Consider the following 15,646-nt stretch of genomic DNA (forward strand, 5'->3'; position numbering starts at 1 on the left):
GATGAATACTTGGGTTCAATTTTGTTCTAGATTTATTTAAAGTTTGTGCTATAGATGGGCCCCACTAACTTAGTGAGGATGGTAGTGTGATGGTAGCATTGGTAGAATGGATTACTCACATCATCCACTCAAAAAAATTTGGTTTTTAGTTTTATTAATTTTTTCTTTCATTTGTCTTTAATCTTTGAATCTATTATCACATCTGAAATAAGTATTTATTTTTTTGAGTCGCTGTCATAAATTCTGAAATATGTTAGGATTTAGGACTAAATAGTTTACTATCTTGAACTTTACATCGAAAATCATGTTAGCCCATGATATTTTAATTTCATTAGTAGTACTCTTATGTTTTTCAATTTGATTAGTCTGGTCAACTCCGCTAAATTTAACTATTTAAGTGTTGTGGCTCAAGTAGAACCGCATTTTCTTATGATGTGGCGATGACTTGGGACTGAATAATGCTAACTAAATCCCAAACAAAGCTAAAGCCCCTAGCCAGATTTACAAACTGGATCCAAATAGGCATTCCAAGTCATCACCACGTCATCAAAAGAAGGTGGTCATATTCGACCCACATCAATATTTAATGGTCAAAATTAACGGATTGGACTGGACTAATCAATTTGATTAAAGCATAGTGGTGTTGCTGATGAAATTAGAATATCATGGAATTATGGGTTAGGGGTTAGGGTTTTGGGGAAGAGAGAGAGAGAGAGAGAGAGGGTGTTGCTTCCGAAGCTAGGGCTCTTTATCTGACATGATTTTCGATGTGAAGTTCAAAGTAAGAAACTGAATTTAATCCTAGGATTTAAGTAGCTGGCCAAGTGTCAATAGGATCTAGTTCCTACATAGCCTCATTCATGTGGCTTCCAACGACATCAAAGTGAAATAGAGAGAGAAAAAAAAATTTGTATTATTGTATTATCTTTTTGTATACAACGTCATTAATGTTCATTGGCAAAAAGATAAAATAAAAGTTTTAGTGTTTACAGTTTCGTTCAGCAGACAATGCCAACACATATTTGTGAAACTTTAGGTAAATGTCACCTAATTGTTTTTTGAATAGGATTATATATCAAGCCATGATAACAGGCCAGAATTTAACATAACTTACATAAGAGATTCCGGGACAAACCGGATAAACTTATCTAAGCCACAATTAAACTCATTAAATTCTAAAGGGACGGAGGAGGTTATGGCGGCTGGGTCGCAGTTTTTAGGATTCGTTGTGCAACTTCGGGGCGCCCAGGAATTCTCGGTGGGAAACTCTGTTTTCAAACTAGGGTTTTCTGCTGGGCCTAGGAGTAGTGGGCCAGAAGGTGGGTCTGGGAGGACTTTGGGCCTAGGCAATGAGTTTGATGGGTTGGGGGACGGTGGACCAGCATCTGAGGTGGTACGTGGGCCTGAAGGTGGGTCTGGGAAATTGAAGTTGGGCTTAGCTGGTTCTGAGATGGCACTTGGGCTTAATGTTGCTATTTACCCAAAAATTTTAAGGGTGCGCAAATTTAGCCATGGTGAGTGGACGATGGAGAAGCAGCAAAAAAACCTTGGCTGTGATACCGCCTGAGTTTCATCTTGGTGAACTTGTGGAGGTCCCGATTACTGTTGGGAAGACTCCGAAGAAAAAGGGTCGACCTAAGGGTCGTCGGAACAAGCTTAAGTCTCAAGATGGAGAGTTGGAGAGCAAAAAGACCAACCTGATGCCGAGGTTGTTGGATGCTGAAGAGCCTGAGGCAGGTACTAACGCTGACCCCACGGGGAAGGAGAAGGTACTTGTTTAGGATTTCAACAAGACAAGACATTCTGGACGTGAGCCGTTGCAGTAGGGGTAATTTCTATATGCTTTTCTAAGACGTTTCTAGTTGATATTTGTACAACAATTGCGTGCTTGGCAGGTTAGACTAGATGAATATTTTTTCTCCTTAGAGGGCGAGATTATTCTTGCATAGATTAGGCTTGCTGTTCAGCGAGCATCCCTTTAGAATGTCACCTAATTATTGATCAACATTTAGTAAGAAAAAAACCATTGAAACAACTATTGCTATCATGTTGCATCCATATATTCTCAATCGTAGAGGGTGGGTAGGATCCGAACCAAACCAACGAAATCGATGAATCCAATCATTCCAATATTAATTGGATTTCATATTAAATTGGAAATTGGATTGGATTGAATTGGCCTCAAAACTCAAACATGTTGAACCTATCTCCAACAAATTCATCAAAAATTTAAAGGAGTACCCTAAAGATAGATGGGGAAAAATATTTAATCGCGGAAGTATATTTAACTAATTTAAGTGCACACGGTCGATGCAAACCGTTAATCAGAACTTAAAAGTGCTTGATACCAAGTTAAGAGTGAACTCAGTAGATCATGACCGACCCCATACAATGGCCATATATTCAGAATATATTTAAAATTAGTTATTTGTTTCTAGTGGACATTTGGATTAGGTTAGGTCAGGAACTCAAAATTGGAACAAGTGTATCTAATTAATTTTAGATACATTCACAATATGTCTAATTAATTTTATTTGTTTCCAGTATGACTAAAATTATTTAAAAGAAAATTTAATTAGTCTTTACAAAGAGGGAGCTATGATAGAATCATAGATTCCTATTCGATTAGGATATAAAGGGCCCTATAATTTTGTTTGGCTATATATCAAATTTTTCGAAAACACTAGTGATGCTAGTAACATTTGTAATAACACTGGAATTTGAGGCATCTCCAGGCTCCAGTTCTCCAGAGTTTGATTCAACTACCTCCATACCAACACATTTATCCAAAGTCTCTGGAGATGCACTTCCTGCTTTGTGAGGGATAATGGATAGTCGTTTCTCCGGCGAACCCCCACCAAGATCATTCTTCCTCTTCAGGTGTCTCTCACCGGAACTCGTTGCACTAACTTCATGATCATGTTGCTGGGCCAAAACTCTAGACCGTCTAGGTCGTTTATAACCATCAGGAAACACGTAAGAAGGAAGGCGCCTTCTACGAACGTGAGAAACATAGAATTCCATCCCAGGTTTCCCAAAAATGTACATATCAACAATGGACTGCTTGAACTCATCAACAGTCCCTTGTATATCGAATCGATGACCATTAAGCTTTTCACCTTTTTTCCTCTGAAAACCCATAAAGAAAGCACTATGTGCACACTGTTTGGTTGTATCAACATACTCATGAGGATATGGGTGCCATTGTAACATCTCCAAATTATCCCGCTCAATCTGCAGATGTAAAGAGACGCCAGAGCTTCTTAAATGCACCCTACTAAACAAAATAGAATTCTTCTTTTTCAGGAAAAAGAAAACCAAACTACTGAAATATAGTTGTTCTTATTACCATTAGAGTCAGTTGCCTCAACCGAGATTCCACCCAGCCTTTCCAAGCACGCAGATCATCAGCATCAACTGCAACGATGTCGACCTGGAGATAGTTCTTGTAGCTTTCAAAGAACAAATATGGTTCGAACAGAGTACACCACCTGGCTTTATCCAGTTGTATTTCCTGGTTTTAGCAAACAAACAGGAGAAGTGACCATTAGTCAATTACAAAGAACACTCACATCTATAAGAAAGGAGGGAAGACAGAACAAGTACAGACCTCACAAATCTTGTTTCCATGCTGAAATTGCTCCATCATGACACGGAGGGTACTTTTAGAAACATTGTAGCTAGAGTTCATACAAGGGTATGCAGGAGTTATAACTGGCATATGATGAGTCCGGTCGCAAGGATTTTTGCGGGGGTCCCAAACACCAAAACCAAGTTCATCCTCTTCAATGGCACATAACATGACAGGATTTGGCCATCGCCACTGTGTGTAGACTCTAAAAAATCGAGAAACCAGCATGCTAGGAACTGCATTAGGATAAAGTTGACACACTCGGGCAACGAGGAGAGCCCAGTTCACACCACCAAGAAATCCAATAACCTAAACATAAATCAGTTCAGCAAAAATTGAAAGTCAGCCTAAATGTAGAATACTAAATAGGTCAAATAATTTCTGGAGTGAGAAGGTACTTACATTGGAATAAACACCACGCCTTTTCGCCCAAAACCTCAAGCATCGGAGTGTTGTACAGAAATGCTAAAACAAATAAAGGTCATTTAGCAAACAAAAATGTAGGAAATTTAAGACAAACTAAACATATGCAGATCGAGGAGTCTGTCAACCTCAACATTTGGAACAAGCTTAAGAATTTGATCAACATCCCTGCAGCCACTAAGACTTCGAACAGTAGGCTCATCGATGTTGTACAACAGAGATACATCAGAAATGTCCAGGTCCTGTTTATTACTCAAAGCAATTAAGCAAAATGATGGATATAGACGAACATAAAAGAAAAATAAGAGCACAGAGCTGCATAAAAACATGCGAACTAACAAGACCTCCTCAAGCAAGTGACAACTTGCAAACAAGATTAAGCATTAAACTTGTAATGTAGGAGCACAATTTTCATGTGATCACTGAAACGGAGATAGGTCACGACTCACAAGAACTGATTGACCGAGCTCATAACAAATAGCAACATACATAAGAGAGATGAAATGAAGGCAAATAATTTAATGGATAGAAATTTAGCCTTGATGATTAACTCTTAGAATACGAATGCAGCTGGGACAGAGACTAATTTTTACCCTAAACCCATATGTATATATATGTACCTTTATACTTCTGCAGATATAAAATTTGAACCCTTCCTCTCTCTTTTTTTCTTTTTATATATTTCTTCCTCATTTGTTTTTTCCGTCTTCTTTCTCTTCATTTTTACTTTAGTCTACCATTAGTAATCCCTGGTCATATGGAAAGAAATAATTCAAGACTGGACAGCAATGAGATTCCCAGCCCAATCCGCAAACGAATTATACATTTTATACTATTTACTAGTTTTTTAACCTTGTTTATAGTTACAGTTAAAGGGAAGAGCTCAGCACTTACTTCTGGTACAACCAACAGAGAAACACTGGCATAAAGGAGGTCGATTGATATTCCATCGAACTTAAACTTCATTACGGGAACATGAGCATCTGGGACTGGTTGCAGTTCAGTCACTTCTTCCATTTCAGCCAGAATGTTGTGCAATACAAAGAAGAAGTCCTCCTGAAGATAACCAAAGAGTATTGAGCAGATATATACTGAACAATTGCAAGATTATAACAAGTATAAGTGATACTGCCTGCATTCAGAATTTACCTCACGGTTGACGTAAGATGGCCCAACACACAATGTGTCTATCTCAGCCCCAGGACCATGTACCTACAAAAGAAGCAACTATAAGTGTGCCTAGATAGAAGACAAAACCATACGGCAAACAAGAGCAAGCAAACTTACCCCAAGCCTATATGAACCGAATGTAAAAATAAGAGCATTAGCATCCTCAACCATTTGATCTGTGTATCCTCTCAACTGAGTAAGTTGCTTCACCCAATCCTTAACAATCTACAATCAGAAGATAGAATAGAAAAGAAAGTACAACAAGAAATCAGCAAAGCAGATAAAAGACGTGGATTGTAAATGATGCAGTAAACAAAAGCCCTCTAAATTTACCAAAAATCATAACTAAATAAATATGATTATAGTTCTAGAACCAAAACGTAATGTGCATAGCAAACATAGACTTTAACCCCAGATCTCAAAAATGCACCTAAACAAGCTCTAGGAAACGCATCTCATTCACAAATGCATGACCAAAATTGTTTCATGTCCCATTGTATTTCTAGTTTTCTACTCTACATTCAAGCATCACAAGTTAGCTTTTAGTACTTTATGAATCGCATGATGTTTCCATATTCATTTTCACCTCTACAAAAGACATACTCAAGACTTTGTTTCTAGGATGCTATGTCTGCAACCTTTACTTTTTGACTACATAGACTAAACATTATACCTTGTTTTGGCTTACAAATTTATTGTTTTATTACTAGAAGATCAGAGAACCTAGGTCATGTTCAATGAGCCATTTAACCCCAAATATATAGATTGTATTCTTCCTTTCCAATTGGATTGTCAAATTCCTAGTCTAACAGTTACCAGCAAAACCAGAATAATACTTCTCGAAGACTCTAACTATAGAAACAACATTCAAAACAAATAATTAAAGAAAAAGGGATCCTTCTTGATTGAAAGACTATGTTTGGCATATTACGAATGGCCCCTAATCCACAAAGTCCAGTTTAAGGTGAAAAACTTAATCAAGATGTAAGTTCAGGGAAGATAAAAGGCATGCACTACTAAAACAAACACAAATTAGCATGCAAACTAGGGAGAATCACAGTTGCATTACAACTATTGGCTTCTGCAAGAAATTGAAATGTAAGCATACAGTAATCTTTACCGATTAGGGCTCTTCATCAAGTCCATACAATAAAACCTCTAATACTAGAATCAGTCTTAATCAAGTGATGATAATGACCTGCCCAATTCGGTGAAGAACCTCCTCTCTCTTGGCAGCTTCCTCTTTGCTTTCATAAAGCCCAGCTTCAACCAAGAACTTCAAAAACCCATAAACCCAGAAACAATATTCTCAGGAAACATAAAGAACCAAAACTAAACGACCTTTCCAAAGAACAAATTGCCAGTGCAAACCTTCTCCAACTCTAAAGTTCTCTCAATATCGAATTCAGTTGGCCCGGCTAGCGAAATTGGATGTGCCACTCCGTATTGCATTCCGATCACCGCTTGGGGAGGCGGTGGTGAAGCACTCAACCCCTCTGAGCTCATCGCTTGCATCCCAAAACGAAATTTTGAAACAAAAGTGAAAGAAACAAGGATTGGCAGATGGGAGAAGACTTTCCAAGAATATGGAGGGAAATTCTAGGACACGTGGCGACGCAGGGATGCTGCAGCCGTCATTTAATATTTTTTTTTTGCCCTTTTTCCTCGCAACAAGGATGGAACATAGAACTCGGAGAACTCAAGGGGAGTAAAATAATGTTGATCGATACAATGCGTTACATCCATCCATGATAATATCAGAAAGGCTATACTCAATTGATCAGCTTAAAATTCTCTAACTAATTTGGTTCATTACGATGAAAGCCAAGAAATATCTATAAACATCACGCATATGTTCTAACCGTTTAATTTCATTTTATTTGTACCATGCATTTTTTTTAAGAAAGTTTTGACAATAACTCTCCTAGATCAGACTTCAAAACCAGAAATACTCTAGATGACCTCGTAATTCTTGATTTTTCAATAAAATTAATGGTAGTTTATCAATCACTATAATTTCAATAGCAGCTTGATGCAATTTTTTTTAGTCAAATGCGTCACTACTTTGTCAAGACTTTTGTTCCCATCATTGGTGAAGGACATAGTTAGTAAAAAACGGGACGTGTATAGTACGCGAAAAATACGTACGTGTATTATTCGGACATTTTATTAAATAGTTCGTTGAAAAGTTCGGCAAAATATTTTTAATTAATTAAATAATTAAATTTTTTAATTAAATATTAATTTATATTCATTTTTGTTCAATAATATGTGTAAAATACGGAAAAAAAACTTTAAAATCGTGTATAGTACGTGTATAATACTTTTGGCTTCAAAAGTATGAGAAATTTAACGAGTCACTTTCAAAAATACGAAGTACAGAAGTTGTTTTATTTGTGTATAATACGAAAAATTACTAATTAGGGTGAAGGATACTTGCATATCATTGTCTAGATCAATCTTACCTGGGTATTGTTTGCAAATTTGTTCTATATCCTTTTTAAGCGAACTAATGCCATTTTCATATAAACTGCATGCAAGATGAGTAGAGCACTACTTACATTGCAATATAGTGTAACTTGGACTTCTTTTCATTTTCCAGCAACGGTGTCCGTTATCAGGCGATCAGCCTTGGTGAAATTATCTTATATATACCTATATACCATCTTTCCTTTAGATTTTGCTTGAGGTCGTGGATAGTCGATGTCTTTGTAGTTTGTAGTGAGATACTGGCTAATTAAGCAACCGCCGCTGGAGCTAGAGGACCGGATACAATTCGTTTTGATGGACTTGGAACCCAGTGTTCCAAGCGAAAGCCCATTGCATGATATTTAAAGTTTTAAACCCCCTTTCACTATAATATGAACGAGACAAGCGGATCGAGTAAATTGTAAAAACGGTTTGGCAAAACAAATATCAGCTTATAAGCCACCACAACTGCCACCGTCTCTGCCGCCAGCGCCGCTGCCGTTACAATCTCAACCATCATCCCCGCCAACTACTCGATCACCATCCATTCTACTACCACACCACGTAGTTGCTCATTGATGCCTCTGGAAAGAAATTTATTATCCATCATTCTTGGCCAAACAACAAACAAACTTTAGAACCCTAGCTTCGAACTTGTTTAGAATTTCAAACCTCTCCATCCAAACGCAAACTAATTAAATGAGTAGGAGAAGCAATACGAGTCGCTTTGAATTAGAACATTGACTCAATAATAAGTTGTGAGAACATTGACTCAATAATAAGTTGTGACCAGCTAGCTCTCATGGACCCAGCTCCAAAACTATTAACTCTGATCGAGTACCTCTCTGCCTGGAATACTAATGTGGATGAAAATATACTGGTCCCAAATGTGGAAGAAAACTCTGCGCACAGCCGAATTCCCCAGAGGAATAATGGCAAACTTCATAATAGGGTTGCCAGACTAACCTACCATCTTCAATTTCGAAGGGATCCATTTAATAAAATGCGAACTAACCTACCATCTTCAAAGTACATTTTTAACCATGTTTGTATATTTGAAAATTTTCCCTCTGAATTTGAATCTTCCGTTGCAATATTGCATAATTTTAAAACTAAAATATACAACAGAGACTAGGAATAGAGGTCGACGTACTAGATGTTAATTCTATAACCAAGGACATAAAATGAAGCGAAACTCTGATGGCCTGGTACGTGTTTATTGTGTTAAGCAGTGTCGTACATTGTGTATACCCAGGGATGGAACCAATGCATGTGCTAACGTTAAACTGTAGAAACCATTTGAAACATAAATGCCCGAAGAGCAAACGAAGCTTAGAAAGTCTTTTATTCCATTCGGGATCCGGTAGGATAAGCAATTATTATAGGTTGAGAAATTTGGGGGAGCAAAACTGTTACTGTTAGTAACAATAAGAAAAAATTTTGAATAGTGACCGTTCAACTAACCAATTTGCACGTTTAATTGAGAATAATATGGCACAATACATGGTAATCAAATTTAGTGATAAATAGGATTTAGATTTACTCCACAACTTCTTGTAACTCTTCCAATACCCACCACATGGATCTTCATAACGAGTTGAATAGTGACTATTCGATTACCAAATTTTGCACGTTAACAATCGTTCTCAATTAAAATTAATAACATGGCCGATTATAAGGGGATCAAATTTAGCCTCTAAATTAGTAAATCTAGTGATTAAATTTACTCCACTTGATCATCTCAATTGCCAACCAAACTAGTATGTTCAATCATCTCAATTGCCAACCAAACTAGTATGTTCAATCACTTTTGAATATAGAGATTTCAAGTTGGTAGCTAGGGGGAACGTTATTCAATTTTAATGATAGAGTACTACTGGTTTTTAGCCAAACATTGGCCAAGAATATAGGATCCATACTATTTCAGGTTCCTTCCCCATCATGTGACAAAGAATAGAAAACAAAAGAAAACATTGACACCCACCAAGACCAAGATCTGGCATTCAAATTTTTTTGAAGCTGATAAGTCAATGCTCAGATTCCCATTTCCAATTTTCCATCACCTAAATTCTAGTCCTCCCTCTTAAAACCTCTGGCATTTCCCAAATATCAGGAAAAATTCAAAAAAAAAGAAAATGAAAATGAAACCAAACATTTATGGACTTTCAAATCCCAACATTGCCCTCTTCTCTCTCCTCTTAATGAGCAATGTCTGCATCCCCCAAAAGGATCCAGATCTGCTTGATCAGCGCTCTGCTCATTTGGGTAGACCCATTTCAGAGATTTCATTGCAGAAAGAATGGCAGAGTCTGAGTGATGAGAAGAAATCTTATTACTGTTGAGTAGCGAGGGAGATACGCAGAAACAAAAATAAAAGGGTGACTGAGAAAAGATCTTCTCCTCCCAAACAAGGAAAGCAAAATCTCAGCCTTTTTGGGCTCACTTCTTTTTTTGGGACTAGGAGTAGCTATATAAAGGAACCCTTTTTAGTACTGGGTTATACGCTGTAATGACTTTGCTCAGACTTTCTCAGTCTTCAGCTTAGACTGTGCTGTACTGGAAGAAGAAGATTATAGAGTATAGACAGACAGAGAGAGAGTTATGAGAGAAGATAATGGCTTTAATAAGAGAAGGCTATTGGGGTTGTTGCAGTGATTAGTAAACAGAGGGTTTCTTTTTTAGTGTGTGAGAAATTGGATTAGAGAAGAAGAAGGTTTAAAAAAATTTGGGCTTCACGGGATTGTCAGTGGGTATCTTTCATTTTTAGTACACGTTGCTCCAGAAAGGTTTGTGTTTTAGGGAGAGAAGGAAGCGGTGGAGGTGTTAAGTGCTTTTTGCTAGTGTTTGAGTCGGTGGACAAAGTGGGTTGTGTGTGTGTGTGTAAACATTTCAATCGGCGCCTTTTTTGAATTTACGATTCAAGAAGAAGAAGGTGGTCTGGTTTGTTTCTCTCTTTCTTATTTGTTATAATATGTTTATTACTGATTTTTCATGTAAGCTCTTTTGTCTGCTAATTCTTGTTTGTTTACTTGGGGGTGAGTTTTTGAAGGTTTTGAAATTTTTATAATGATTTTGAACCTCTGCATCTTTCTGTGTCACTTTTTGTCCTGTAATACAGTTCTTCACGAGGTGCTGTCAGATTTTTGCAAAGGAGAGAGAGAAAGAACAGAGGGGGGCTAGTCATTTTATCCATATTTATTTTTAAGGTTTTGATGCCTTTTGTTTGTTAATCTTTTGCTCCACACTTCTTTGGTTGCAACCTGTAAAGAATCTGTGAGATCTTGCAGAGCCTTTCTGCTCTGTTCTAGCTCCACCTTGGCTTTTGGCACTTTCGGATTTTTTTTTTTTAGTTTCAAATTTCTCAAATTTCCCATCCTAGTTTCTCACTCCAAATGAAAATGAAGATATAGCTTCAACGTCTTCACCCACATTCTCTTTCTTTCTAGTTTTCTCTTTGTTGTTTCTCCTTCCGCATTTGGTGGTTTGTTAAGTGTTTGCTTCTACATAAACTCTTCCTGGGTCTCTTTGACTTATCGCTTACTTCAGCTTTTGCCTCGTCTTTTGTTTCTTTCTCCAGTTCCTAACTCCACATTCTAGAGAGAGGAATATGGGGAGAGCTAGAAGATGGTTGAAGGCTCTGTTGGGGATGAAGAAAGAGAAAGACCCTCTTGAGCTTCCAAATAGTACTACCAATACTACTCGGCCTGGTGATCGGAAAGAGAAGAGAAGGTGGAGTTTCGGCAAGTCATTGAAAGATGCAAGTCCAATTAGTCATGTCCCGGCTAATCTTCCCCCGAATGTTTCCCCTGCTGACTCAGCCTGGCTCAGATCCTATCTTGCCGAGACAGAGAAGGAACAGAACAAGCACGCAATTGCGGTGGCTGCTGCCACTGCCGCCGCTGCTGACGCTGCCGTGGCTGCTGCTCAGGCGGCGGTGGCGGTTGTGAGGCTGACGAGCAAGGGCTGTGGAGGAGACTTGTTTGGTAAGAGAGAGAGATGGGCGGCAATGAGGATTCAGACTGTTTTCAGAGGCTATTTGGTAAGTGGATTTTTTGGTTTTGGTTATATTTTGGTGTCTAATGTTTCAATTTGCTGATTGGTATGTCTGCCTATAGTTAATTTTGGTTGAGAGAATGTTGTGTTGAAACGCTTGTTCACTTGGTGGCGTGAAAAGTAAACTACTCCTAATGAAGTGTTTGGTTTCTATTATGGAAGTAGTTTTCTTAGTTCTTACTTTTATGTTTTAGTTAAAATTGTTTCCAAATCCTGGTGGAACAGTACAAACTTGGTCATCATTCTTAAACAATACTTTTATGTCTTTGCTCTGAAAAGCTTGTTTATTGTTTCCATATCCTATGGAACAGTACAATTATCTGATGAATCAAACGGCTAGAGCATTTTTGTGAGTCCTCATTTCCTAATGTGGATTTTTGAAATTTGAAAGCTGAGTAGAGTGTTAACCGGCATTTTTGTTAGTATTTGTGTTATGAGTTATGACTTTGTACTCTTGGTTGTTTTACTAATGCTTTGCCTTTTAATTTGGTTTTGTCTACAGGCCAGGAAGGCGCACCGAGCTCTTAGAGGACTTGTTAAGTTGCAGGCTCTTGTTAGAGGCTTTCTTGTCAGGAAACGAGCTGCTGCTACTCTTCATGGTATGCAAGCTCTTATTAGAGCACAGACAAGTGTCCGATACCAGCGAGCACGTCGTTCTTTCAATAAAGAGAACAGGTTCCTACCCGAAAGCAGGCCTAGGAAGTCCATTGTAAGTTCTAGTTTCCATCAACATTCATTTGAGCACATTTTGCAATTTGCTCATAGTGCTGCCCTGACTGTTGCGCCTCAATCATTTTCAGGAGAGATTTGATGAAGCAAGAAGTGAATTTTATAGCAAGAGGCTTTCTGCAACTTATGAACCTTCTCTTAATGGCTTTGATGAAAGCCCAAAGATTGTTGAAATCGATACCTTCAGAACCAGATCCAAGTCTCGCCGATTCAACACCGTCTTATCTGAATATGGCGAAGATGTGCCTTACACCACTTCGCCACTGCCATGTCCAATTCCAACTCGCATTACTGTACCTGGGGGCCAGCAGCTTCAGGATTATGAATGGTACTTCAATGCTGATGAATGCAAGTTCAGTACAGCCCATAGTACCCCCCGTTTGGCCAGCTCTTTTCGGTCTAATGCACCCAGTACACCTGCCAAGAGTGTTTGTGGAGACAGCTTCTTTCATCCTTACTCAAACTGCCCAAACTATATGTCAAGCACCAAGTCATTTAAGGCCAAATCAAGGTCCCACAGTGCACCGAAGCAAAGGCCTGAACCCCTGCCTAGGAAGAGGCTTTCCCTTGATGAAATAATGGCAGCAAGAAACAGTGTGAGTGGCATTCGAATGCATCGACCCTACAACCAAGTCCAAGAAGAAACAGTGTGAGGAAGCAGCTGCGATGGGAAGACTAGCCTCTTTCTTAGATCAAAATCAGGAAGCACTTGCATAGCAGATGGTAAAGAAACAGATTGGAGAGGATAAGAGCTTCTCCAAGCCTTATTTTCCCACTTTAGTAATTGACAATGAATAGGGTAGAACACAGTGCTTTGTAAATTCTTCGTTAATTTTCTCAACAGTTTCTTTCTAATTGTGTCTTATGAGCAATGAATTAATGAAATGAGAGGAGCTTCAATATCTTGTCTTGGTAAAGTTAAACAGTTATGCTATCACAGTTTGAATAAGGAAATCCCATTTTGATTAGAAAAGGGTTCAATGCACAATTTTCGAGTTCTGTTTGCATAGTAGTAATGGACAAGAATCTTTCCTTTTCATCCATCGCCAAATCTGAAACTGTTGGTAGATTCATCTTGGGCAGCATAGATAAGAATAATAGGGTGCATGGTTCAGAACATTATTGGAGCGGGAGCCATTTTGTGCAAGAATTTGAAATCCATTTGAATCCGTACTTTCCCACCAAAGAGCTTTAGCTAGCTTCCATCCCATTTCTGATTTAACGAACTTGGCACTGATTTAGGGCAGTGTTTGATTAGAAACATTTAAATTATGTCCCTTGATAATACGGAGAGTTTGCTATTCACCTAGGTGAGGGTCACCTGCTGTCTGTTAACAGCGGCGCATGGCATACAAGCGCTGACAGAACAGTGGCAAACCAAAAAACCCAGTCAGATCGGATCGGAGGGATTCGATCTGGTCTGTGTTGCCTGGAACCGTCAGGTGGAGAGGGGTGTCGGCGATGCCTGCTGGTGTGTTGGGGAGGACAGAAGGATGGAGGGGTTGCCTGAGTTTGCTCGATGCTGTGACGGCGGCCTGAGGCTCGAAAGTTTCCACGGTGCATGGCGGTTTCCAGTCGGATTTTCTGACTTCGACCATGACTGCTCCTACATGATAGGTTCAGAACCCAAAATGAAATGAGTGACTGTCGTTCTGCCACATCACCAGGTGAGAACGGCCCAGGTGGATAGCAGAATTTTCCTTGATATGGGAAAATTAGTTAATGTATACTATGAAAATAGCAGGAAAAGACAGGTGGTGGATTCAAAACTTGAAATCCCCAATTGAGCTATAATAAGAATTGACAAGTCCCATGACCAAGCTTATTATGTAGGAACTTCCTTTATGAGGACAACAAAGACAACAGCATATTAATTCAAGCTGACCACATGCTGTCTGCAAAGTACTAAACAAAGGGGAGCGTACCTAAAAAAGTTACTTGCTGTTACAAAATAGGGAAAAACCCACAAACAGTACCTGAACTTCAAGCCACTAATAACTTTTGTACCTCAAGTTCAAAAAATATCAGATTGGTACATGAACTTCTGACCCCGACCCAATATCAGTATCTGGGAACAGTAAAATCGTTAACGGAGTTAATTTTTGAAGGGTAAATCTGTCATTTCATTGTTCATCATCTCCAAAACTCTCCCCTCTCTCTGCAAACCCAGATTTTTCATTATCTTCTTCATACCTCACACACACAAACCCAAATCGACCAAAGGAGAGGTGAGAGGTGAGAGGTGAGAGGAGTTGGTGGTGGATGAGACGGTGGCTATTGAAGAAGTGAAAGGTTGGTTGATAGTGGTGAGGAGGTATGAAGAAGAAATCTGGTATTGTAGAAAGAGGGGAGAGTTTCGGAGATGATGAACAGTGAAATGACAGATTTACCCTTCAAAAATTAACTCCGTTAACGATTTTACTGTTCCCAGGTACTGATATTGGGTCGGGGTCAGAAGTTCGGGTACCAATCTGATATTTTTTGAACTTGAGGTACAAAAGTTATTAGTGGCCGATAGGTCAGGTACTGTTTGTGAGATTTTCCCTACAAAATAATGAAAATGTTGTACAAACCATTGAGATTGAGAGCAGGCCCGGTCCTGAGAAATTCAAGGCTCGGGGCAGAAAATAAAATTGGGCCCTTTATATAAAAAAAATTCAAACATATTTTATATTGATGAAAAAAATATGATACAACCGGAAAAAAACATATTTTATATTTATGTGTGTGTGCATATGTATAATTGTACATACAAGCCAAGGAATCATTGCATGCGGATAGATTAATTCCATTTTCCTTTTCTTTCTCTTAGTTTGATTCACAACAGAAAGTAAGAGAGATGCATTTTAGAGATACAGATTTGATTTTTTGTTTTTTTTTCATCTACTGCCTCATTTGGGGCCCTGGGCTATCGCCCTGCCTACCCTGGGCCAGGGCCGGGCCTGATTGAGAGGAGGGTAAATGTCTGCTACTCTGCTACTAGAATTAGCATCTCCCATTTACTACAATAAAAGGTATATTGTTATAAGGTAGTTGAGAAGGGTCCATCATATGAATTTCTACTTATTCAAAAGTTCAATATAAGATATTAATGTATCGACATATCAGTTTTCAATAATAGTAGACTAATTTTCTACTGTAGTATATACTCTATATTGCTAGAGAGATAGT

At 38.5% G+C, this 15,646-nt stretch overlaps 2 protein-coding genes across 4 annotated transcripts; one reads left to right on the forward strand and one right to left on the reverse strand.

Moving 5' to 3' along the window:
• Positions 1-2,474: 2,474 nt before the first annotated feature.
• LOC133740201 (nuclear poly(A) polymerase 4-like) lies at positions 2,475-6,794 on the reverse strand. Its single transcript, XM_062168133.1, has 10 exons — positions 6,596-6,794; positions 6,423-6,500; positions 5,342-5,449; positions 5,204-5,266; positions 4,949-5,110; positions 4,183-4,296; positions 4,034-4,096; positions 3,611-3,940; positions 3,350-3,514; positions 2,475-3,234 (listed from the first exon to the last, which is right to left on the reverse strand). The coding sequence occupies exons 1-10, from the start codon at positions 6,737-6,739 to the stop codon at positions 2,659-2,661; spliced, it is 1,803 nt and encodes a 600-aa protein (XP_062024117.1). The 5' UTR covers positions 6,740-6,794; the 3' UTR covers positions 2,475-2,658.
• A 3,040-nt stretch (positions 6,795-9,834) lies between these two features.
• On the forward strand, positions 9,835-13,377 carry LOC133740206 (protein IQ-domain 26). Of its 3 annotated transcripts, none has more exons than XM_062168152.1 (4): positions 9,835-10,625; positions 11,271-11,732; positions 12,249-12,455; positions 12,547-13,377. In XM_062168152.1, exons 2-4 carry the CDS (start codon positions 11,301-11,303, stop codon positions 13,126-13,128), a joined length of 1,221 nt encoding a protein of 406 aa, XP_062024136.1. In that variant the 5' UTR covers positions 9,835-10,625; positions 11,271-11,300; the 3' UTR covers positions 13,129-13,377. The 3 variants fall into 3 exon arrangements, with proteins under 3 accessions (XP_062024136.1, XP_062024129.1, XP_062024144.1); XM_062168145.1 differs by having other exon boundaries at positions 9,836-10,633; XM_062168160.1 differs by lacking the exon at positions 9,835-10,625 and adding an exon at positions 10,651-10,899.
• The last annotated feature ends 2,269 nt before the right edge of the window (positions 13,378-15,646 follow it).

The sequence above is a fragment of the Rosa rugosa genome, chromosome 1 (assembly GCF_958449725.1).
Source record: "Rosa rugosa chromosome 1, drRosRugo1.1, whole genome shotgun sequence".
NCBI lineage: Eukaryota > Viridiplantae > Streptophyta > Magnoliopsida > Rosales > Rosaceae > Rosa > Rosa rugosa.

Coding starts and splice junctions, on each gene's coding strand:
- LOC133740206 (XM_062168152.1), top strand. CDS start 11,301: ATGGGGAGAGCTAGAAGATGGTTGAAGGCTCTGTTGGGGATGAAGAAA. Junction 11,733..12,248: donor CTGTTTTCAGAGGCTATTTG/GTAAGTGGATTT, acceptor TTTTGTCTACAG/GCCAGGAAGGCGCACCGAGC. Junction 12,456..12,546: donor GCAGGCCTAGGAAGTCCATT/GTAAGTTCTAGT, acceptor AATCATTTTCAG/GAGAGATTTGATGAAGCAAG.
- LOC133740201 (XM_062168133.1), bottom strand. CDS start 6,739: ATGCAAGCGATGAGCTCAGAGGGGTTGAGTGCTTCACCACCGCCTCCC. Junction 6,501..6,595: donor GAACTTTAGAGTTGGAGAAG/GTTTGCACTGGC, acceptor GGGTTTTTGAAG/TTCTTGGTTGAAGCTGGGCT. Junction 3,235..3,349: donor TGAGGCAACTGACTCTAATG/GTAATAAGAACA, acceptor TTACATCTGCAG/ATTGAGCGGGATAATTTGGA.